This window comes from Podarcis melisellensis, assembly GCF_964234715.1.
Source record: "Podarcis melisellensis genome assembly, chromosome: 4".
Classification (NCBI taxonomy): Eukaryota; Metazoa; Chordata; class Lepidosauria; order Squamata; family Lacertidae; genus Podarcis; species Podarcis melisellensis.
In genome coordinates this window covers 104,453,468-104,477,723 of record NC_138531.1, presented here as the reverse complement: position 1 = coordinate 104,477,723, position 24,256 = coordinate 104,453,468, and the positions used below count along the sequence as shown (strand labels likewise).

Below are 24,256 nucleotides of genomic sequence, written 5' to 3'. Positions count from 1 at the left end.
CTAAAGCAACTCATCTAAAGAATCTCAGCTAAAAGAGACATGGAGCATCACCATCTTTTTATTTGTACCCCACCCATCAGACAGGGTTGCCTGAGCCACTCTAGGTGGCTTTCTCAACAATTTATAAAACCACAAGACAGTCAAGCATTAAGAACTTCCCTGAACAGGGCTGCCTTCAGATGTATTCTAAAAGTCTGGTAGTTGTTTATTTCCTTGACATCTGTGCTCTAAGTGCCTTGATGGGGGATTGGATTGATCTTTATTACGGCCATTGGCCCGTCACACGACAGTTTCCCATACCACCATAATGTACTTGAACCTCCAAATTTAAAACCGCCAAAACTTAGAAAGAAAAAAAAAAGACAAGAACCAAAGCAAAACAAAAACAAAAGACCAACATCATACATTACAATAAATTTGTAACATAAACATCGCCCTCTGCTCATAAATTAATAGAAGACATAAATGGTGATATCACCTAATTACATCCTAAAACATAGATCATGGTTTAAAGGGATTATCCGAGCCACACAGGAGTCCGTTTCTCTTCTTTAGGGATAGGACGCTGATCAAGAATCTGGCAACCATGAGTGATCTTAGGGGGTCATCATCATTTAATAGATATCTCAGTTTGGCTTCAGTCGTATCATTGGCGATTCCCTTAAGATATTGAGCAAGAAACTTGCTCCTGGCCGATAAGTGAAAAGCACAATCAAGAATTATGTGATGCAACGATTCCGGTGCCCCACAATTACAATCACATAAGAGCGATATCTGTCCATTGGAGAATCTATTTCTCAGCACGTTCGATGGGAAGGTGTTGAATCTTGCCTTTACAAAGGCATATCTATGAGCCGAAGAAGTTAAGGAATTCAAATAGTTTGGGAGCCTTAAGAGGGGTAATAAACCAAGGTTTAGAGGTGAGCAGGTACCATTGCCCAAGACCATTTTCTGCTGCAAGTCCATCTCCTCTAGTTTACAGGTTACTGTTCTTTTAGCTGGAACTATGTCCTGCTCTAGTAATTTGGATGGGGAGATTCCCATTGCCATAATTTTCAGCTGTAAATTTTTTACCCATGGGCTCTGGAAATCATCTCTCCACATACATTGTATCAAGTACAAGTTTGGGAGATTGTGCCATAGAGATAACCAGTGACAAAGTATGTGCTTCCACAGAGCGTTTTCCAGGGATACAGTGTTAAGTTTCATGCGTAACGCTGTATTACTTACACAGTTGGGCAGTTTCAATATCCCTCTTAAAAACTGATTTTGAATAACCTCTAGGTGAGATAGATTGACAAAAGACCTTGATGGGGGAGATATCTCTGTTCCTGGGCTCACACTCAGCCTTTGAGCGGAAGAATTGTCCCGGTGTGGGCAGAGCAACTGGAACGAGCCTCTGCAGAGGAGGCACTTTTACGCCATCCCTTAGTCAGTCCTTCTGGCTTCCTGCCTCCCTTGGAACAATTTCTGACGAGAAATCCTGAAGGGGCTCAGGGATGCCTGACCAGGGCTGTGTGTCTCCCTGCCAAGGCAAGGGGCAGCGTTGGGGAACAGGGAGGCAGGAACCAAGTGCCAGAGGCTTCCGATCGAGGTGGTGAGGAATCTAGTGAACCCCAAATGCACACGCTTTTGCTGGATTAAGAGCTGTTCGGCAGTGGAACTCTCCTTCCTTGGAGGTTTTAAAGCAGTGGTTGGGGGGCCATTTGCCATGGGTGTTTCAGTTGAGATTCCTGCATCACAGGGGGGGTCAGGCTGGATGACATCTGTGGGTCCCTTCCAGCTCTATGATTCTATGATGGCTATTTTCAAGTATCTGAAGGGTTCTCTCATAAAAGATGGAGCAACCTTGTTTTTCTGCTGCTCCAGAGGCATAGACCCCAAAAGGGATGGAGGAGCTTCTTCTGTTGCATCCTTGCGGACACCTCTTCCCTCTTCCAGGTGGAAGAAGAGAGGAAGGCTAGCCTGAAACTTCAAACAATTCAAATCCAGGCTAGCCTTCCTCTCTTCTTCCACTTGGACTCGCTGGAGTTAGAGGCTGCAGCCCAGGATGCGGACACCGTGGTCCTCCAGATATATTGGGACTTTGACTTCCCTCAGTCCCAAACAGCACAGCTCGTGGTCAGGGATGACGGGAGATGGGTTGCATGGATACCCGGAGGGCCACAGATTCCCCAGCCCTGTGTTCCTCAAACCCTGGGGGCAGCACTGTGCTGGAGGGACTCAATGATTAATGCTGTCCATTGTCCCCCGACCCGGTGGCCTTGGAGAGATGCCCCACAGCTGGGCATACCTTGGCGCAATGGACCTGTTTGGGATGGAAAATGTCTCTGAACAGCCCCTTGAGATGCCCCCTCCCTCGTTCTCCACAGAGACACCATAAAGGCTGCTTCCCGCTCAGCCAGGTGCCCTCAGAGCGATGCTGTGTGCAGGATGCAGCTGCTTGCAAAACTCCACCAGGAAGCTTAGGAGCAGAAGAAGCTGCCTTAGGCTGAGCCAAACGACACCTTAACCTAGACTTGGATGGCAGTGGCTGCGGTGGCTTTTCAGGGTCTCAGGCAGGGAGTCTCTCCAGCCTGGAGTTGCTGAGGACCAGACCTGGGATCTTCTGCATGGGAAGCAGATGCTTTCCTGGTGATTGACAGACCTCCCTGTGGCTCTGCAGGTGAGAGGGTTCGCTCTCGCCAGAATGGCTCTTCTCTGCCTCCACATGGGGAGGCCGCGATGCATCTGAATGCCAGTTGTTTGTGACGTAAAAACTTTGACATCTGATTAGATATTAGATTCCTGATACAGACTTTGTTTTAACTGTTCCAACGCTAAGTGCATTTAACCTTTTTTTTAGAGAGAGAGAGAATGTACCAATGAACATTTTGATTCCTGTGTGCCTGCCTTCTGCAGCTCTCATGCCTTCCTCCTGCACTGAATGTCGGCCTTATCTGACCCTAGAAGGACTCAGGGTGTTTTGCTAGGGTGTTTTGACAAGCCAGGGAGAAAGATGTAGGAAGGGATGCCAGTGGCCCCTCACGGAAGACTGGTTGCCAAGGCAACTGGAGGTTATGTGCAAAAGCTGAGACCCAGACATTTCACACTCCTGCACCTGTAACCCTTTTCATGTATGCAATAATCATAGAATCATAGATCTGTAGAGTTGGATGGGACCCGAGGGGTAATCTAGTCCAACCCCCTGCAACGGGGTTAGAACTGCAGTGTTGGCTCTAGCTTCCTCCTTGTCCCTCTTGACTCCTACCCCCTCTCTACAGTCACTCACCTATTCCCATTTGCCTCCAAGCTCCTCTTGACTCCTGAACGTGAGACGGGTCCCTTGGCTGCCAGCATAGGTCACCATGGCCATCTTCAGGCATCTCTACTCGTGTCCAAATGGTTCTACCTGCTAGCCTGTTTCTTTTTTCTTGGCAGGGATGAAGTGACCCACACCTGGCCAGAGGCAGGAGGAGAATGCCACTCTCTAATGCCACCCACTTTCATTCCCCCACGTGCATCTTGCTGGGGGTCCCGGGGCTGGAAGCTCTCCACTCCTGGATCTCCATCCCCTTCTGCCTCGGCTACATTGTCGCTCTCCTGGGCAATTGTACCATCCTCTTCATCATCAAAACGGAAGCCAGCCTCCACCAGCCCATGTTCTTCTTCCTCTCTTTCCTCTCGACCATCGACCTGGGTCTCTCCACCTCCACTCTGCCCAAGATGCTGGCCATCTTCTGGTTTGGCCTTGGGGAGATGAGCTTCGGCTCCTGCCTCATCCAGATGTTCTTCATCCACACCTTCACGGGGATGGAGTCTGTCGTGCTGCTAGCCATGGCCTTTGACAGGTACGTGGCCATCTGTGACCCCCTGAGGTACACCACCATCCTGACCAAGCCACGCATCGCCTGGATGTGCGCTGGCGTGGCTCTGAGACCCTCCATGCTGGTGCTGCCCATTGCCCTCTTGACTCTCCGCCTGCCCTTTTGCAGCGACCACATCATCGTTGCCCACACCTACTGCGAGCACATGGGCATCGCCAAGCTGGCCTGCGCCGACATCCGGGTCAATGTCATCTACGGCCTCTTTGCCATTGCCTTCCTCATGCTAGATTTGGTCCTCATTATTCTGTCCTATGTGCTGATCCTGCAGTCTGTTTTCCGGCTCCCCTCCAAAGAGGCCCGGCTCAAATCCTTGGGCACTTGCGCTTCCCACGTGGCCGTGATTTGTGTCTTCTACACTCCTGCCTTCTTCTCCTTCCTCACCCACCGCTTCGGACGCAACATCCCCCATTATGCACATATCCTCATTGCCAACCTCTACGTCATTTTGCCCCCGGTGCTCAACCCCATCATTTACGGCATCCGGACCCGGGAGCTGCGCAGGAGGATCCTGCAGTTCTTGTTCTCCAAAAGGGCGCCTTTGTCCAACGTCTCCTGATTATCCTGCCTTGCAGGGGGTTGGACTAGATGACCCCAGGGTCCCTCCCCACTCTACAATTCTATTTTGCATTCCTACAATCTGTTGAGTGGGAATTCAGATATATAACATGCTCTACGTAATCCGAGTGTTCTGTAAGGCTGGGAGAGAAACCCCAGAGAGCGGTTGCTGCCAATCAGTGTAGGCCATCCTGAGGTAGATGGATCAACGCTCTGATTCACAACTCTCTGCAGTTCTTTGATCCTGGCAAGCTGGACTCTCTCTCTCTCTCTCTCTCTCTCTCTCTCTCTGTGTGTGTGTGTGTGTGTGCATATTTGCAAACTACCCCCATCTCTGGGCAGTGAGACTCCAGGGGTCCCAGGTCCATATAGTTTTATTTACTCACAAATTCAACCAGAGTGTAGGATGGAGGGGCTCACAGCATGGACACCCCCAGCAGGTCTGGCTTCTCCATCTGTTGCAGCTTTGCCTCTGGCACAGAGGAAGCCTGTCTCTGGGTCTCCCACAACTGTCTCTGGGTCTTGCTTTCCTAGCTAGACAGCCTCCTCCATTAGCCTGGGTTGCCCCCCCCCCTTGCTGCAGCTCTTGCAACCCAGCTCCTTCTTTGGAGATGCTGAGGGGGACACCCAAGTGGCCAGAGAAGGCCCTTGTCTTGCCAAGAAACTTGTCTGTGGGAATCGTGCATCCATAAAGCTATGGAAAGGGTGAATGTCTTCTAGAATTCTCTGGTGTCACCAGAAGAGGAAGCCGTTTTTTTCAGTCAGGTCTGCTATCAACTACAGAGGATGAGTAGCCTTGGGAGCCTCTTGGGGAGATGGAAGTGTTCAAAGGACTGAATCCACGAGGGAGAGCTACGTGCTCTGAGATGGGGGAACCTTCGGGCAAAGGCCAGCAGAGAAGGGATGTTGTTGGCCGCTAGTTTCCGTTCCTCCCCACTTTCCCAAAGGGCGTAACATCTGAGGTCCTGTGGGTGGACAGAGTGTGTTGCAGCGTCTGAACAGGCGCCTTAAGCACCTGATCCTAGAAGAGATGAGAGCTACTCAGAAGCTGGCAGCCCCAATTTTTTTGGGTTGCTTGTGTGTGAGGAGGCAGGTTGAAGAGCTATGGCCATGCCAGGTCCCAGAGAGCCTGCCCCCCCTCATTTTTTTGGGTTGCTTGCTGCAAAACTGGATGACTTGACCTGGAGGCTGCAGCCCAAGTGCTATCAGGAGAAGGCCTGGTCCACTCAGCTGCTCCCACCAGCGAAGGTGATAATACTTTCTAATGCATGCTTTTTATGCTAATATACAAAAGTGTATCATTTCCCCTTCCAGAAATGCTGAATTGCTAATTCAAGGGACACTGAATTCCTTGCAGAGATGACCGGACAGCTTTCCAGATTAGGTAGCTGGGAGTGAGACAGTTGGCAGAGTGGCATTGGGCTTGCTAAGATGCCGACTACTACAGGAATTGCTTTCTTGAGCCTTTTTAGCACTGCAATACCATTTTTAATTTTTTCAAAGAGGATTGATTTTGAAGCCATGGCAGAGTGTGAAGAAATACTCCACATCTGTGAAGCTTTCAGGAGCAGGACTAAGGGGTGAAATGAAGCCCCCAGACCCCCAAAGGTCAAGGGAAAGGGTCTATCTCCCTTCTTCCTTATCAGTTATTTCCACCTAAGAAATGGGAAGAAAGCAGCTGCTCATGCTAAGCGCAGAGTTTGTTGGGATTGAGATTAATGAGCTGACAGTGGTATGATTTGTCAGCAATAAATATGATTTGTTCTTATCTGTAAGTGACGTCACATTTGAATCAATACAGAAGCAGTCAAAGGGAATTTCCTAGGAAGAGTTTTATTCATTCTTACCTGCAATCACGTGTCCTGAACACATAGAAACACATAGATAATGTGAAATAGAAGAAGACGGAGTAGAGTTTGTATTTGATATCCCGCTTTATCACTACCCGAAGGAGTCTCAAAGCGGCTCACATTCTCCTTTCCCTTCCTCCCCCACAACAAACACTCTGTGAGGTGAGCGGGGCTGAGAGACTTCAGAGAAGCGTGACTGGCCCAAGGTCACCCAGCAGCTGCAGGTGGAGGAGCGGAGACACGAACCCGGTTCCCCAGATTACGAGTCTACCGCTCTTAACCACTACACCACACTGGCTCTCAATACCTGTGAGTTACAGTCTCCAAATAACACTCAACACATACAAGCAGATTAATGAAATAGTACACATGATTTCCCCACCTCTTTTTTTAAAAAATATTGCTTTTCTTTATTTTCATGGTTCAAAAGATAATTTTAAAGAAAGCAATGGTTACAACAGTAAACAAATAGCTTGTCCTTGTGGAATTGCAGAATCATGCCATGTGTTAAAGTTTAATTTGATTACTCTAAAAGATCACGCCACCTTTTCCCATGAGTGCTAGGTGGATTCCTGCAACAGTCTTAACAATTTTTGTACTCAGTAAACATTGGTCACGTGTTATAAAAGGAATACGGATTGTTTTCCCACACACACTTGATTTCCCCAGGGAAACAAAATTTAAGATACTTAAATTGCGCTGCCCAGAATTGAACGCAGTATTCTAGGTATTCTAGGTGGGGTCTGACCAAGGCAACCTGCTCCTGCCACTCTAGCAGTCTGAAAGCATGTCAACGTGCAAGTAGATAAATAGGTACATGTGGCGTTTGCCTCCTAGGATGGGTCATAGGAAAGGGTGAAAATGGGTGTGATGTGATTGGCCAGTGAGAATGCAAGGGGGGAGTAAAAGATAGAGTGGGAGGTTTTCAAAGTCAGTTGAGGTTTGGGAGTTGAAGAAGGAAGAGGGAGGCTTAGGTGTGGGTTGGTCGAGTTGTATTGTGAGAGAGTGAGAGGAATTGTTAGGTTGAGTCAGATAGTTGGAATAATCAGTTTGGAGTTGTTAGGAACTAAGATTAAGAAACTGACAAGAGAAAAATAAACTGAAACCATAAGCTTGTTCCTGCATTTACAAATAAACTTGGTTATTTGTTTGTGTTAACAACTGTCTGGACTCCGTGTGTCCCCGTGAGAACCGGGTGGTGGCAGCGAAGAAAGCAATCACAGTGGTGGCACAGGGTCAATAGACCGTCAAACGTCTGGGGGCCCTGTGTGATCGCCACAGTACCGCTCCAGCAGGAAGGTAAACGGTGTTTCCATGCGCTGCTCTGGTTCGCCAGAAGTGGCTTAGTCATGCTGGCCACATGACCTGGAAGTGGTGCAGGAAATGTGCGCAGTCCCAGGCGCCTGACCGCTTGCTCCTTCCTGCCCGCGAGGCTCCGCCCCCTCACTCCCTCAGCGTTCTTATGTAGTGATCAGGTGGGATTGCTATGAGGAATTATAAAAAATATGGAGCAAGCCATTTGTGTCAGCAATGAAAGCATTGCGTTGACTGGGTTTGAGACATTTTGATATGATTTCTGATCATTCCATGCCTCTGCTTCCCTGTCCTCTTACTCTCGCTTGACAAGACACATACACAGCCCAGTTGCCAGTTGCTTCGCTGGGCATCCTCAGTACATGAAGATAGTAGGTTACTTTGATGTAGTTTAATCTTTAGAGAGATCTTAGGGGCCAGGAAGAGAGTTCACAAGGAGATGGTAAATCCCGCCTCTCCTGTTTACTCCTGTTTAGGACTGTCAGATGGCCGTTGCGGTTCCTCAAGAGTAACCAGGAAGGACTCCAACCTGTATTTGACAGGCTTTATTTGGTGCAAACTATTTACAGTGAAGAGCCCCAAAGCTCATGTCTGGCTCAATTGCTAGCAGAATTCAGGAGTGGTCTTTCTTTGGACCTCCCCCAACACAAGAGTTTCATTACCCCCAGCCTTCGCCTTCCCTCTTTGTGCCTTAGACTACTGCGCAGGATGAAGGAGGGCAAGGGGGTGTTTCCCACTGTGATAGGAATTTTATGGTCTTAGATATATGGTAATGTTCATAAGTGTGTTGGCTAATTGCAGTATGGTAGTGCTGCAGAGAGCTTGCTGGGGAGACCAGGCATTAAAAAAGGGTGTGATGGCCTGGGATTCCGATTCAGAGGCTGAACCAGAGGAATCCCAGCCTGCACAGGAGTCCCCGCCTCCAGGGCCGGCTGAATTGGGGCAGGGCTTGGATTCTGAAGTGCCTGCACCTGTGTTAGATCCTCAGGAGCAGGCACCAGGTGATCCCACTCTGGCTCCAGAGGTGGTTGAGGACTCAGTGCCTGAAGGTGAGTCTCCCCCTGGACCCAGTAACCCTTTAGCCTCTCCTGAACTGCAGAGACTCAGGGCAGAGAGGCGAAGGGAACTGGTTGCTCCCAGGAGGAGTGCTCGCCTTAAGGCCAAGAGAGGTGGGGCTCCTGGGGGCCGGAGCCGCCCCTGGCCTCAGAACAGATAAAGGCCAGTCAGCCCGGTCCCAGGTTGTGGGGGCAACGTCGTTGTTGAGGTCCTGTTCCTGCCCGGACCCAGACCTGACTCTTCAGTGCTCCTGTCCCCACCCGGCTTCCTGTTTCGGACCCCGCCCCGCTCCTTGTGGACTGATTCCAGGCTAGTGACCCAGGACCAGACTTTGACTTCGCCTACGGTAACCTTCCCCCCGGGATCAGCACAAAGGGACTAAAAAATAACTTAAACAAGGTTTTAATTCCAAAAACAAAAACTCCTTTTACACTAAATTCATTAACAAACAAACATGATCCAACCACCAACCCATCCCCCAGGGTAATGGGAGAGCTAGGTGCTGCTCCTTATATACTACACCCAAATGCTGACACACCTTAATCAGTACAACTCAGCAGCACCTGCTATGTTTCACAGCTGTAAAGCTGGGTCTCGTTATTTTGTTCTGGCCCTTGCTCTGGCCCCTTAAAGACATACACATCGGGTGGAACAATGATGAACCTTTACATTTAAAGAAACCATTCAACAAAGTGTACCAACCAAACACATGCATAGATCAGCACAGGAAGGCCAACCGGGAACCATTTTGATTCCTAAACTGAGCAAATCTTTTCTCTGCAAGGTCAAACTGGAAAAGCCTCCCCATCGTCTTTTCCTTCACAAATCCTGTCTTAAGGGTATGTCTGTGTTTGAATAGGGTGTGAGCCTGTGACCTGGCCCAGGAACTAAATATTTATCATTACAAAAGACTGGCCAGGCTACCCACGAAATCCAATCAAGTAACCTGCCAGACAGGAGATAAACAACAACAGGAGAAAAACAACATTCAAATTTCTGTTTAGACCGCCTTTTCTGTGATGTAGGTGTGATGTATCTGAGGGGTGGTCTTAGGTTACACCCCTTCTGTGATGTATGTATGATGTTTCTGGGGGTGGTCTTGATCTACAGGGTGGCAATTTCAAAAGTCTTTATAAGGCCTTGCACACCATTTTTCTGGGTCCCTCCCCTCTCCTGCAAGTGAGGGGAGCACCCTGTTGCAACAGTTCAATAAAGGCCAAGCCCACAGGCTGCTGTTTTGCTCCGAGTAATCCTGGTTGGTGTCTTTGTTTTTTGTCCAAGGGAGCCCTCGGATTTCTCCGTTAACACGTCCTGTCCGGCTTGCCCAGGAGTGGTGTTAAGGCTCCCTCCAGCATCCTCTGATTCTTGCCCCTCTTCCCCACGGGAGGTGGGGCGTTCCTCCTCCCCAGAAGAGGAACTGCTTCACAAGATTTTCGGAGGCTGCCTGTAACACAACTGCCCTTCTATTTCTCGCCTCTGAGCCGATGGCAGTTCCCTGACAATGACCTTCCTAAAAGCATTCCTCTTCGCTTCCTCTTTTATTTACTCTGAATTGCATATGGATGCTCAAGTAGGAAATTAGCTCTTTGTAGTTTTAACTTTAACTTTGTCCCCACATGGGTTTTGTTTTTGTGAAATGCTCAGAGGAACTCTGATTGGTTTTTACGTACACTGTGTAAAAAGTTCTTTTGTGAATAAAACGACCTGGGCCAAGGAGTGGAGAGGAATTATTATTATATGCACTCCTCCCGGAGTCTTGCTGATTGAAGCCTCTGTGTGTTATTAATCAGAGTCTGATCCTTCCTTTACTTTGGGAATGCCACATTGAAGGTTTGCTGGCTTCCTGAGTGAGTAGCTGGAGGGACGCAAGAGCCGTGACTTGACAGAGGGATTTCCTCCCTGCCCCTTTGAGCCACTGGGAGCCAGCTGGGGGGGGGGTGTATGATGGGCGCTCCTAGCTGGCTCCCAGTGGCTCAAAGGGGCAGGGAAACCTGGTATGTACCAGCTCCACGCATCAGCCTTCAGGTGTTGTTGAGCTACAACTCCCATCTTCCCTGACCACTGGTCCTATTAGCTCTCCGCGTGCCTCCACATTTGAACTTGGCGTGCATACGTTGCTTCTGACCTTCCTTTCGACAGTTACACTGCTCCCGGTACTACTCTCCGCCCCTTCCGGCAGGACGTCTTGCCCCGATCTCCTTCCCCTCTCTGCTTCCTGCTCTGCTCCCTCTGACACACTGGTAACTCCACCCCCTTCACTCCGTTCCGGCGGAGAAGCCAGTCCCGATCTCCAACTCCCACTGGGGGTTCCCCCTTCGTTGCCCTGCTCCTGACTGCTTCCCCCTCTGGCTCCCCTTGGCCTGACCAGGGGGGCTCCCTTTTGGGAGTCCTCCGATTCACTGGACGGACTCATGGACAACCTCGGGTTATTGTCATCCTCTTCCTCGTCGCCCTGGGATCCTTCCCCCTCGCTCTCTGTCTCCTCCCTCATCTGCGCCTCTCTCCCTGAACCCCTGACAGTTATATATATATATACACCAAAAGATAGATGCAAAAATCCTATCTAAAGATGATGAAGGAAGAATATTAGGAATACAATTGACAAAAGGCAGAGAAGAAATAATTTTGGGTGGGGGTATACGCAGAGCCATCTTAAGCAAATCTGGTGCCATGGTGCAAAGATCCCTCTGGCGCCCCTCCCCCCGTTCCCCAGAGTTCATGACCTTTTTTAAGGGGGAGGGAACCACCAAAGTTGTTGACTTTTTAAGGAAAGGTTCTCCCTTTTTTTAGGGAGCTGACACCACACTTACACATTATCTCTGCTTGGGAAAGGAAAACTGGAAACATAAACTTCTTTAGTTGCTCATTAATTAACAATGCACTTATATATACAACACCATGTTTTGTTTTTTCTTGTTTTTTAAGACAAATTATCTTAATGTAACACCTTGTTTTTAGCAATGTTGATTTCTTTTTAAATTCAGATTTTTTAAAAAAAAAAACCCCTAAATGACTGCAAAAATTAAAAACCATCCAAGAGGCTCACAGAAGAGCCAGAAATTATAGATAAAGCCTAAATCTGGCAACAGACAGAAAGGGGTTCCCCCCCCCTTAACCTGGTGTGTGTGTTAATGTATGCATGTGTAAAAGAGAAAGAAATCTATAAGCAAGTGATGCTATGCAGCAAGAACTAGCTAACGTGATCTGCACAGAAAACAACAGAATTAGGAAGCATCATTGTTATAAACAAAAGCCAAAGATCCAGAAGGAATTGTCAGCTGGTATAGCAGTGCAACACATCAGGCCATTTTTTGGCACAAAGAGGACAGATCAGTGTGACTTTTTCATTCTAAGCACTAGCAGGGCTTTTGTTGCACTGCCCACTGTGATCCAAGCCAATTTTGCTTGTGTTCCTTTGACCCACAATAATTACACACACAATATCAGATTGCAGAACTAGCTGGAACATATCCAAGGGAAAGCATATTATTGTTCAGAGGTGCTTTCCTTTCACAAGAGATTAAAGGAAAATAAACACAGGGGGGGGGGAAGGATCATCTTACATAAATTATATGAGATACTTCTCTGTTAAAGCACTGGATAGGATATACTAGTAGCAGCTTATGGAACACAGGAAGCTGAGTTTATTGTCTACAGTGACCGGCAGTGGTGAGGGTTTCAGACAGGGGACATTCCCAGCTCTACCTGAAGATATTGAGGATTGAACCTGGGATCGATCTACTGCATGCAAAGCAGCAGCGCTCACACTACATGGGAATATATATAGATATATGGGGTTCAAGACAGCCTCCATGTTCTGTAGTTTCAGATGCATGTGGGCCAGCTAAAATCTGACAAGTCACTCCTGGTCTTAAATTGTCCAAGCAAAATGGCCTAGCTTTGTTGGGATACTGCCAGGGAAACGGGGGATCAGGCAGGTCCCCAGCTTGCTCCGGACAATCACCGGTCTCCCATGGAACAGCATCAATCAGTTAGCGACACGAGACTCAGTTATGTCCCAAGACTTGTGCACACTCTGTCAGCAGAGTGTATAAATCATCCACAATGAAAGAGGCGGACAGAGGAATATGTGCAAGCAAAAATGTACAGCATTTATTCAGCGTAGTCCAGGAACAAAGGAAACCATGACTGCTTGCCTTCGTGTCCAGCGAAAAAGCCGTAACACAGAAGCTACATAGGACGGAAGTTCCCAGCAATGCTGGGAGTAAACAGGCATGTGACACACAAACGTCATGCCTGTACCCTTGTAAGGTGGAATGGAACTATATCCTAACAAGCGTAACCTGGCACAAAAATGAGGAAAAAATGCTGAGCTTCGATATACCTCAGTCAGTAAAGCATGAGACTCTTAATCTCCAGGTTGTGGTTTCAATCTTGGGCTGGACTAGATGGCCCTGCTGGTTCCCTTTGTGAGAAGGAGTAAAACAAGGTGTGCCTCGAACTCAGTTGTAAATTCCAGCGTTGGGTTGTTGTAAATTCCAGCGTTGGGTTCGGCTGCAGGGGAGCCACGTCGACAAGATAAGGTTAGGTTTAGAGAGTGTAGAATGGTTGATGTATTAGTACCATGTCTTATGATGATTAGGTAGATTGTAAGCCAAGCCTCGGACGAGGGGCGGCAGCGATAGGGATATATATTCTTGCCTGTACATTGCTCGGAGCTCTTCGTACCACCCAGGACGAGGAGCCCGCCTTTGCAAACGCGTTATAATAAAAGGGAAGTGATAGACCTTACCTCGGTGTCTCCTTGTCTCATTGTAAGACCACGTAAGTAACTTCTCACACCTTCCATCTCTGTGAAGGGTTCTGCTATTCTGTTGTATCTGAAGGGCTGTTCACAGGGAAGATGGAGAGATGCTTGTGCTGTGATTCCTGCACTGGAGGGGTTGGTCTAGAGGACCCTTGAGGGTCCCTTCCAACCATCCAGTTCTGTGGTCCTATGGTTAAAATACTCGTGGGATGGGATGTGCCCTGCCAAACCACCCTGTAGCCCAAGCCCCATTCACCAGGCCAGACCCAGTGAGCCGAAGGAGCGCTCCGCAGTGGCAACGGGGCTGCCCAGGAGAGCAAAAGGCAAGAAACCATCAAGATAAAAAATATTCAGATTTGCCCCTTAGCACCAACAGCAAATAAAGCAAAGGTCCACCTCAATATTTAAGCTCCGTAGAAGGTCTACCCTTTGAGTAGTGCTTTTAAAAAAAAGGAAACAGAAGGCACAACATGTACATGCAGTTTATTCTATCTCATTTTCTGAACTACTGCTATCATTTTCCATTTTCTCTTCCTCTTCCTTTTTGTCATTTTTCTCATGGACTTCTAAAAACTGCTTTGGGGGGAAACCTGCTTTTCCTCCATTTTTTCTGGCCTTCACATAGGCCCTGTTCTAAGAGCTGCATTTTATAGCACTCACTTTCTAGAACTCACTTTAGTGTTTTAAGCCCTAAATAACTTCGGCCTCACATGGCTGAAAGACCTCACAGGGGCAGAACCACACAGGTGGGAAGATCAGCAGAGGGGAGGCTCTGGGGAATTTCACAGCCCTTGGAATTTGGGGGGGGGGGTGGCCCAGAAGATAGTATTCTCTGTAGAATCCCCTAAATTGTGGAATTCCCTCATGAGCTTGCTGCACGTGGAAGTCAATTTTTCAACTGCCCGGCACCCTGAAACCAACGGGCAGGCGGAAAGAGCAAATGGCATTCTTCAACAATATCTGAGGTGTTATGTCAATGACAGAGAGAATGATTGGGTCGAAAAGTTGGCGCTGGCAGAATTTGCCTACAATAATGCGGAGAATGTGTCCACAGGGATGAGCCCCTTTTTGGCTAATTACGGGTGTCACCCCAGGGCATTTCCAGGGGAAGGAGGGGAGAGATGGAGCGTCCCAGCGGCTGAACATTTTGTAGAAGAGATGGAAGCGATCCATCATCAGCTCCAGCTCAACTTAGAAAGGGCCAAGGCACAATATAAGAAGCAGGCAGACAAGAACAGAAGGGAAGGTGAAACCATAAGGATGGGGGATCAAGTGTGGCTGTCAACCCAAGGGTTGCCGTTCAAAGGGGGTTGTAAGAAATTGAGGCCCAGAAGATTGGGACCCTTTGAGGTCATTCAGCAGGTCAACCCGGTGGCTTTCAAACTCCGGTTACCCAACCACATGAAATTGCACCCAGTGTTCCACAGGTCGTTACTGTCACCATACAGGGGGGGACGTGAAGGGGAGCACGTCAGGGGACCAGCCTTGGAAGAGAGGGAACGCCGCAACCATGTAGCGGAAATCCTCGATTCCAGGTGGAAGGGAAATCAGGTGGAGTATTTGGTGGCGTGGAAAGGGGAACCGGAGTCAGAAAACACCTGGGTGACTGCAGAGGAAGTCAATGACGAGGTTTTAATAGAAACGTTCCACCAAAGATTCCCGAGGAAACCTCAGCCGGTAGCAAGGTTTAGGAGGGAGTATTTCGGCACCACCGACGAGGAAGAGGAACTGGAAGGGTTCGCGGAGTCGGAGTTGGAAGAGGGAGTGGACTCCGATGACGAAGAGTACCGAGAGACCAGGGACAGCAACAAGTGGAGGGAAGTGTTCGAGACTTCGGAAGATGAGGGAGGTTCTTTCAGGGGTTTTACCTCCTCACCGCCCGTAGGGGAGGAGACGGGAGGGGGTGAAGGGGGCCCTGGAGGGGAGGTGGATGTCAGGGAACTGCCATCGGAAGAACCGGAGGTGCAAAGGCTCATTGAGGTTGAGAGAGAAGTAGCAGCGGAAGAGGGAACCAGTAGAGGGCGAGCAAGAACTCCAAGGGAAAGTGAGTCAGAGGGATGGCTCAGAGACGCTTCCAGCGAAAACAGTGGGGAGGTCTCAAGACCTCCTATAGGGACACCCACACCCACTCCTCGCCGGAAACTGTCACGCCGAGAGTCCAGAAGACGTGTTTCCGTTAAAGAGCTTTTATGTTGGAAACGATTCCGAAAGCAACCACTTTCGGATTCTACTAGCGATTGACGCAGCCATGCTGGAGGGGCTCCGTCACAGGCAGAGGTTTGAAAACCTGATCAAACTCTGAGGGACTTGCATTTTACGCACAAGCAGCTCATCATCCCATCACAATTATATAAAGATTTTCTAATTACATGATTTTTAAAACCTTTATGAGCCAATATCTTGTCATCCCATAAGTATGCATGCCAACCAAATACACTGTCAAATCGTTCCAAATCTAACACATCAACATTAGCTATTTGAATCCATTCCGTAATCCAGCAGAAAGCTGCTGCCTCAAAATAAATCTTCAAATCTGGCAGGGAAAATCCCCCACTCTCTTTTGCTTCTGTTAATATTTTATATAATTCTGGGGTTTTTCCCCTGCCAGATAAATTTAGACAATGCTTTCTGCCATTCTTTAAAACGTCTAACACTGTCAATAATTGGTAAAGCTTGGAATAAAAACATCTTTGGCAACACGTTCATCTTAACCACTGATATTCGGCCCATTAATGACAATTTTAAATTTGACCAGATCTCAAGTTCTCTCTTAATTTCATTCCTTGGTTTCTCATAATTATCTTTATATAAACTCAAATTTTTCACTGATAAATTCACACCCAAATATTTCACTTTCTTCACAAAAACAAGGCCTATCTTTCCTGAAGGATTTTTCTCTCCTCATTATCTAAGTTTTCCCCCCAACACTTTGGTTTTGCTCTTATCTAACTTGAATTCTGCTACTTGTCCGAACTCCTGAATCAGCTCCAGTGCTTTCACTGCACTGGAGTCTGGGTCTTCTAAAGTTAACACCAGATCATCAGCAAAGGCTTTTAACTTACAGTGGTACCTCGGGTTACATACGCTTCAGGTTACATTCGCTTCAGGTTACAGACTCCACCAACCCAGAAATAGTGCTTCAGGTTAAGAACTTTGCTTCAGGATGAGAACAGAAATTCTGCTCCGGCGGTGTGGCAGCAGCAGGAGGCCCCATTAGCTAAAGTGGTGCTTCAGGTTAAGAACAGTTTCAGATTAAGTACGGACCTCTGGAACGAATTAAGTACTTAACCTGAGGTACCACTATATATTGTTTAGAGCCTACTGTTATTCCTTTAACCTCCTCCTCTTTTCTTAGCATATTTCGCAAAACCTCCAGGACTGAAATAAAAAGCAGAAGGGAAAGTGGGCACTCTTGCCTGGTTCCTTTCTCAATTCTAATTTCTTCTGAAACCACATTATTAACTATAATTTTAGCTTTTTGTTCAAAATAGATCGCATTAATACCATTTAAAAATTCTTGTCCAACCTCAATACTTTCTAAATTCCTTTTCATAAAACTCCATGAAACATTATCAAAGGCCTTCTCAGAATAAACATCAATATCGCTTTAGTTTTTTAAAAAACATCCAACCTTTCTAACACATCAATTATATTCCTAATATTATCTTTCATATGTCTCCCAGGCAGAAATCCTGCCTGATCCTTGTGAATATAATCTGTTAGCACCTTCTTCAACCTATTGGCCAAAAGGTTAGCAAAAATTTTGTAATCCACTTTGAGTAGTGAGATTGGTCTATAATTTTTCACGTTGGACCTATCTTGATCTGGTTTTGGCATCAGGGTTATAAAAGCTTCTTTCCAGGTTTCAGGTGCTTTGTCCCCTCTTAATATCTTGTTGCATACGTCCATCATTGGCTGAATAAGCCAATCTTTCAGGGTCTTATAGTACTTTCTTGACAAACCATCTGGCCCTGGTGCTTTGCCTAGCTGCATCTCATTTATTGCATTCTCAACCTCTTGTCTTGTAATCAATCCATTAAGCAGGATCTTTTTATTTTAGGGAATTTTTTGCAATCCATTTAAATTGCTCAATTTTATCTTTAACTTCTTTTCCACTTTTATACAGATGTTTATAATACTTCTGAAAGCATCTTCTTATCTCTGCAGGGCTCTCCACAGACTTTCCTTCTGATACAATATTAGTAGTAGTACTTTATTTCTGTCTCTTTTTTAACTGCCAAGCAAGCAGTTTTCCACATGTATTTGCAGATTCAAAATTCCTTTGTCTCATCATCCTTATTTTCCATTCTATTTCCTGGTTTATATTCTGGGAATACTGAATCTGTAAAGCTTTAATTTCCTTTTGGATCTGCAGGTTCTTTGGGTTACATCTCAAATTCTGCTATCTTTTAATTGAGACAAAATATTGTCTATTTTCTTAGTCCGTATCTCAAAGTAGTCTTTTGGGCTTTCCCAGTTGTCTGTTCATTCCTCAACAAATCATCATTCATTCTCCATCTGAAGGATCCCTGCAGAAATATTTTCATTTCCAAAAACACAGCATTATGATCAGAGCAAGTCTTTGGGCATATTTCAACTTTGTTACTCTGGGAACAATGTCTCTGGATATCCATAAATAGTCATTTCTTGAGAATGATTGATTTGCATCGGAATAGAATATGAAGGCTTTTTCTGTTGGATTTCTCACTCTCCATATATCTGACAGATCAAATTTGTCCACCATTTCAAAAAAGACCTTTGGTAGTCTGCCAGAATTCATAACTTTCTGTCTCTGTGTTCTACCCATAAGCGTTGATGCGACACCATTCAAATGTCCCATCAAAATCAATTTGTAATCCATATAATCCAGAAGTCTTGTTTCCAGATTCTTAAAAAATTCCGCTTTGCCATCATTTGGTGCATAAATTCCCAAGAGCAAATATTTCTCGCCTTGTGCCTTGTCTTCTACTGCAATATATCTCCCCTCCTCATCTTTAAACATTCTAGGATTCCATTTTACTTTAATAGAAGACCACTCCTCTTTTCTTCACTTTGTCCGATGAAATGAATTCCTGTCCCAAGTCTTTTATTCTGAAGTATTTTTCTATGTAATCTGGTGACATGAGTTTCTTGCAGACAAATTATATCCAAATTCTGTTTTGCTAACACATGATACACTTGGTTCCTTTTTTGTCGTGAGTTCAAGCCGTTAACATTCCAAGAGTAAATTTTCAGTGCCATCTTGTGATATTAGGGAGCCCCCGCACCTGCCCCCGATGCCTGTGGACTTTCCAATCCAAGTTCCTCAATGTTTTTTCCCAAAAAACCCTCATTTTTTCCCCAACGGTCTTAATTCTTTGTTCCCTTCCTTGAAATTTGAAGGAGAGGACCTCTGGGAACTCCCACCTGAAGAAGATATTCTTCCTTCTCAGAGCTCCAGCCAGGTCCGCGTAATTGTTCCTTAAATTCAAAAAGTGTTTTGGAATCTCCTTGAACAAAACAATTGGCTTGTCTTTTATCTTCAGACTTTTTTGTAATGTAGGCTCAAAATCCTGTCTCTCTGTTCCTTTGTCTTGAAAACCAGTATACAGTCATATACCACTTTTGAATCTTTCTTAGATGGCCTATAGGCCATCTCAATCCAGGAACTTAACTCATCTTTTTCCAGATCCCAGCAGGCTGTAAACTCCTCAATTAGCCAATCCTTAAGATTATCTTGTTCCAATTGAGGTGTGCCTCTCACTCTCAGTTGGTTCTCACGTTCCTTCATCTGTAAGAAGGCAATTGCATTAAGCGCCTCCTGTTGGGTCCTCTCCACATCAAGTACTCTCACTGTTTCCAATTCCATCAGTCTTTTTTGCGTGACCAGCAACTTCTTCCCTGACCTCTTGAAAACCTGATTTCAAATCTGTAAATTCTTGTTTTAGCTCCTGTACATTCTGCTGGGTTCCTTTAACATCTGTTCTTATTTCTGTTAACATATGCATCACTGACTCTTCAAAGGTTGGTCTTTGGAGCCTCTTTTGTCTTTAACTTTGCTTTTCTCAGGTTTATCTACCCCATTAGCCGTAACTATTCCAAAGTGTCAAGGTCAAGTCAGCCAGTCACAGTCCACAAAATTTTTAGTACACAGGCAGCAGCAGGCAGCTCAGCAGCTCCCCCCTTTCAAAGTCCTGTTCTTTTTACTCTGCTTATTCTTTTTTAAAAACCACCACAAGAAGCTCAAACACTACGGAGCGGCATCTTGCCATTAAAGTAAGGAGTGTTGGGTTTGGCTGTCCTTTCTTGGTATTAGTTGACATTTTTATTTCTTCTCTATATAAACACTGATGTCAGGATACAGGAAGCTTCTGATTCCAAGCAGTTGCCAGGGTTGGAAGATGGCCCAGAGCAAAGAGGGGGGGAGGTTGTCATGGAAAGACTCTCCCAGAATGTAGGTGAAAGGCCGAACTCCACTGATAGCCTCTCAGAAATGGCGGGCCAGCCTTTGAGTATTCAAGAGCAGGAAAAAGGATGTGATTTGTCACAGAGTATGAAGAGAAGGTTCCTCCCACGTTGCATTTGTAGGATGAAACGTGACACTGAGAACTTAGTTGAGTCATCATCGTAATGGCAACCAGCTCACGGGAGAGGAGCTCCTGGTAATCTGTTCTTTTCTTGGAATAAAACCAACTTTATAAATGAACTGCACTCGTGCGTGACTCACTGCCATCACAACTTACTATCCCTATATATACAGAGGTTCTCTCTAGGTACACACAGGGCTGGTGTGTTCTTCAAGCTATCCTATTTGTCGATCCCGCCCACAGAGGTATTTTCACCCCATATTTAATGTTTAACAATAATTACTGAGTGCTGGGTGGATTCGTACAACAGTATTAAAAATACATGTATTCAATAAACATTGGCCACATGTTATAAAAGGAATATGGATTGTGTTTCCCCACCTTTTGATTTCTCCAGGCAACCAAAATTTAAGATACTTAACTTGTGGTGCCCAGAACTGAACCCAGTATTCTAGGTGGGGCCTGACCAAGGCAGAATAAAGTAGTACTATTCCTGCCCTTGATCTGATTCTGCCTTCTGCCACATTGGCCTCCGCTCCCCATTTGGTGTCGTCTGCAAATGGGATGAGCACCCCCTCACTTCCTTCATGCAAGTCATTTTTATAGACGTTGAACAACAACGGGCCCAGGACAGAACCCTGCAGCAGCCCTCTTGTCACTTTTCCCAGGATGATGAGGACCCATGAAGGAAGACTGTTCGGGTTTGGTCAGTCAAATCCACCTAACAGTTACCTTGTTCAGCTCACATATTACCAGCTTCCAAGTAAATATTTCATGGGGGCACTTTGTCAATAGCCTTACTGAAATCAAGACGCACTATTTTAACAGTTCTCCCCTGATCAACAAAGTTTGTAACTCCATCCAAAGAAAGGGGAGGAGAGATTTCTCTGGCTTTATTTGTTTTTGGGAAAGCCATGCTTTCATCTAGTATGTTTATATTGTGAAATCTTCAGATGAAGGGCACATAATATTAAAAATGATAATAAATAAGGATATTGACAAGCTGGAACATGTGCAAAGGAAGGCGATTTATGTCTTTATTTAATTTGTATAATATTCGACCCAGTAGTGCTGAATTGAATAAAATATTGGTGGTGGGATCAGGTAAGGCCCGCATAGCACAATAAATCACATGATGCATGCATGCCATTGGAATGTCAATGCCTATCAACTGGGGGTGTGGCACCTTCAAATATATTATTGGGGGGCAAAGACCCCTCGGCCTCTAAGGGTAGGCTCCTAATCCCTGCACCCACAGGTCTAAGGACAGTTACAACATAAAAGCACAATATAAAAACACAATACACATCTATAACCCCCCCTCCCCACCACGTTTTAAAAGGACATCACATGTCAATCAGCCAAAGGCCTGGTTTAAAAGGTGCTGATTTGCCTATCTCCTAAAGCTGTATAATGGTTTTTCCAACCTTTGTATGGATTCTTTGATGGGAAGTGAGAGAGTACCTCCGACTAAAGCTCTTTCCACATTCCACACACTGATAGGGTTTCTCCCCTGTATGAATTTTTTGATGGGAAGTGAGATGGGAGCTATCAGTGAAGTTCTTCCCACATTCCACACATTGATATGGTTTCTCCCCTGTATGAATTCTGTGATGGGAAGTGAGAGAGTGGCTCCGACTAAAGCTCTTTCCACATTCCACGCACTGATAGGGTTTCTCCCCTGTATGAATTTTTTGATGGGAAGTGAGATGGGAGCTATGACTGAAGCTCTTTCCACATTCCATGCACTGATAGGGTTTCTCCCCTGTATGAATTCTTTGATGGGAAAAGAGAGAGTCTCTCCGACTGAAGCTCTTTCCGCATTCCACACACTGATAGGGTTTCTCCCCTGTATGAATTCTCTGATGCTTAGTTAAATCTGAGCTCGTACTGAAGCTCTTTCCACATTCCACGCACTGATAGGGTTTCTCCCCTGTATGAATTCTTTGATGGGAATTGAGATTGGTGCTCTGACTGAAGCTCTTTCCACATTCTATGCACTGAAAGGGTTTGTACCCTGTATGAATTCTTTGATGGGAATTGAGAGTGTCTCTCATTCTGAAGTGCTTTCCACATTCCACACACTCATAGGGTTTCTCTACTGTATGAATCTTCTGATGCTTAGTGAGATTGTGGCTGTGACTGAAGCTCTTTCCACATTCCACACACTGATAGGGTTTCTCCCCTGTATGAATGCTGTGATGGGAAGCGAGAGATGCACTACAACTGAAGCTCTTTCCACATTCCATGCACTCATAGGGTTTCTCCCCAGTATGAATTTTTTGATGTACAGTGAGATAGGAGCTCAGACTGAAGGTCTTTCCGCATTCCACACACTGATAGGGTTTCTCCCCTGTATGAATTCTTTGATGTGCAGTGAGAGAGCACCTCTGATTGAAGCTCTTTCCACATTCCACACACTGATAGGGTTTCTCCCCTGTATGAATTCTCTGATGCTTAGTGAGAGAGGACCTGTTCCTGAAGCTCTTTCCACATTCCACACACTGATAGGGTTTCTCCCTTGTATGAATTCTCTGATGCTTAGTGAGATGGGCGTTCTTCCTGAAGCTCTTTTCACATTCCGTGCACTGATAGGGTTTCTTTCCAATGAGATTTCTTTGATGGGATGTGGAATGGGAGCTATGACTGCAGCTGTCTCCATACTCCAAATTTTTCCGTGGCTTCTCCTCTCTGGGGATTTTGTCATGTTCACCTTTGTTCTCGATTTCCAATTCGTCACAATCTGCAATTGAGACAAAAAGGGATTAGAGCCTCAGGAACAAATGAAGAAGAACTGAAGGGAGTTGGGTGAGTGTTCATTACCTTTGCTGTTTGTCATTAATCAACATATTTATTATTAGATTCTGATGGGTTGTTGAATGTTGCTTTTTTTGATATATAGTAGTGGCCAAAATTGTAGAAGCCTTTGGGGGAAAGTGTATTTCAGAGGTTTGATGGCTCATAACACCGGCTCATAACAGCACTTCTTTTGGAGTAATATCGTGAAATTATTTAGCAATGGACAGATAATTTAATCAAGAATGTAATGCAACAAACTTTGTTCAATTATCTGTATTAAATTAAAAAGCCATAGCCAAATAACCAGAAAAAGGAAGCAAACTTGCTTAGGTTGACTTTTGTCAGTGTTACAGGTAGGTAGCCGTGTTGATCTTTCTTAGCCGAAACAAAATAAAAAAAATCCTTCCAGTAGCACCTTAGAGAGCAACTAAGTTTGTTATTGGTAGGAGCTGGTATCTGAAGAAGTGTGCATGCACACGAAAGCTCATACCAACAGCAAACTTTGTTGGTCTCTAAAGTGCTACTGGAAGGATTTTTTAAATTTTGTTTTGTCAGTGTGTTATGTGATTGCTATCAAGTTGTTGTTGGTTCTTTTGTGTTCTTTCATTTAGCGAGTTTGCAGAACATGATAAAAATTTTAAAATGGCACAAAGAGTTGACTGGTCAACCATAAAGCAATGTAAAATAGTACTATTAAGTGAACAAGGCTATAGTTATGGAGAAATTAGAAGCAAGATTAGGGGAAATGTCACAAAAACTGGCCTTTCCAAATTTTTGAAGAGGTATAAGGAGACTCAGTTACTACAAAATCAGACTGGTAAAGGCAGGAAAAGGTGCACAACAGCAAGTGACGATTGAAAATGGAGAGACTGCGAACGTGACAGAAGAAAATTATCTGGTGGCTGTCACCGATGGAAGCGAAAGCTCTGAAAAGGCTCAGTATGGAGGCCAAGTGGCCGAAATATTGGGAAATTTTGGAACAAGAAGGAGATAGATTGAAACTGCAGAGTTTCGAGAAATTAAAAGATAAAGTGCGAGACTGGTTTCATTACCATCAGATAATGGAGGCATATAATTTGGACAAGAAAATTGGCTTCCAGGTGGGAAAATCAAAATTAGAAACAGAATTGCTAGAACCCAAAATTAAGAATTTGTCAAGGATGTATAACTTGCTGTTGAAATGGAACACTCAGGATGAAACGGTTAAATCCGCTATGATTAAATGGGCACAAGATGTTGGACATAATATCATGTTTGCTGACTGGGAACAGTTATGGACCACAGGTATGAAGTTTATGGCATGTAATGCCTTAAGAGAGAATATTATGAAAATGATTTATAGGTGGTACATGACCCCAGTCAAGCTTGCAAAAATTTATCATGTGCCCGATAATAAATGTTGGAAATGTAGAGAAAATGAAGGCACATTTTTTCATCTTTGGTGGACATGCCCAAGGATTAAAGCTTTCTGGGAGATGATAT

General features: G+C 45.6%; 2 protein-coding genes and 1 long non-coding RNA gene across 7 annotated transcripts in view; 1 reads left to right on the top strand and 2 right to left on the bottom strand.

Annotated features, from left to right (window-relative positions):
- The first annotated feature begins 1,599 nt into the window (after positions 1-1,599).
- Positions 1,600-4,519, top strand: LOC309369252 (olfactory receptor 52E4-like). The gene has a single exon (XM_081910056.1). It carries the CDS (start codon positions 3,460-3,462, stop codon positions 4,420-4,422), a length of 963 nt encoding a protein of 320 aa, XP_081766182.1. The 5' UTR covers positions 1,600-3,459; the 3' UTR covers positions 4,423-4,519.
- Positions 4,520-15,981: 11,462 nt separating this feature from the next.
- Positions 15,982-16,957, bottom strand: LOC309369375. The gene is made up of 2 exons (XR_014168061.1): positions 16,711-16,957; positions 15,982-16,466 (listed from the first exon to the last, which is right to left on the bottom strand). It is a non-coding gene; the product is annotated as an uncharacterized lncRNA (long non-coding RNA).
- A 4,031-nt stretch (positions 16,958-20,988) lies between these two features.
- The window catches only part of LOC309369177 (uncharacterized protein), a 111,776-nt gene continuing 108,508 nt past the window's right edge, over positions 20,989-24,256 (bottom strand). For all 5 annotated transcript variants that reach the window (XM_081909931.1, XM_081909929.1, XM_081909930.1 and 2 more), the window contains one exon: positions 20,989-22,718. In XM_081909931.1, coding sequence (XP_081766057.1) covers positions 21,376-22,718 — 1,343 coding nt within the window. In that variant the 3' untranslated portion in view covers positions 20,989-21,375. The remainder of the gene's footprint in view (positions 22,719-24,256) is intronic.

Excerpts from the sequence above, each read along its gene's own strand:
- LOC309369252 (XM_081910056.1), top strand. The coding sequence starts at position 3,460 with ATGCCACTCTCTAATGCCACCCACTTTCATTCCCCCACGTGCATCTTG.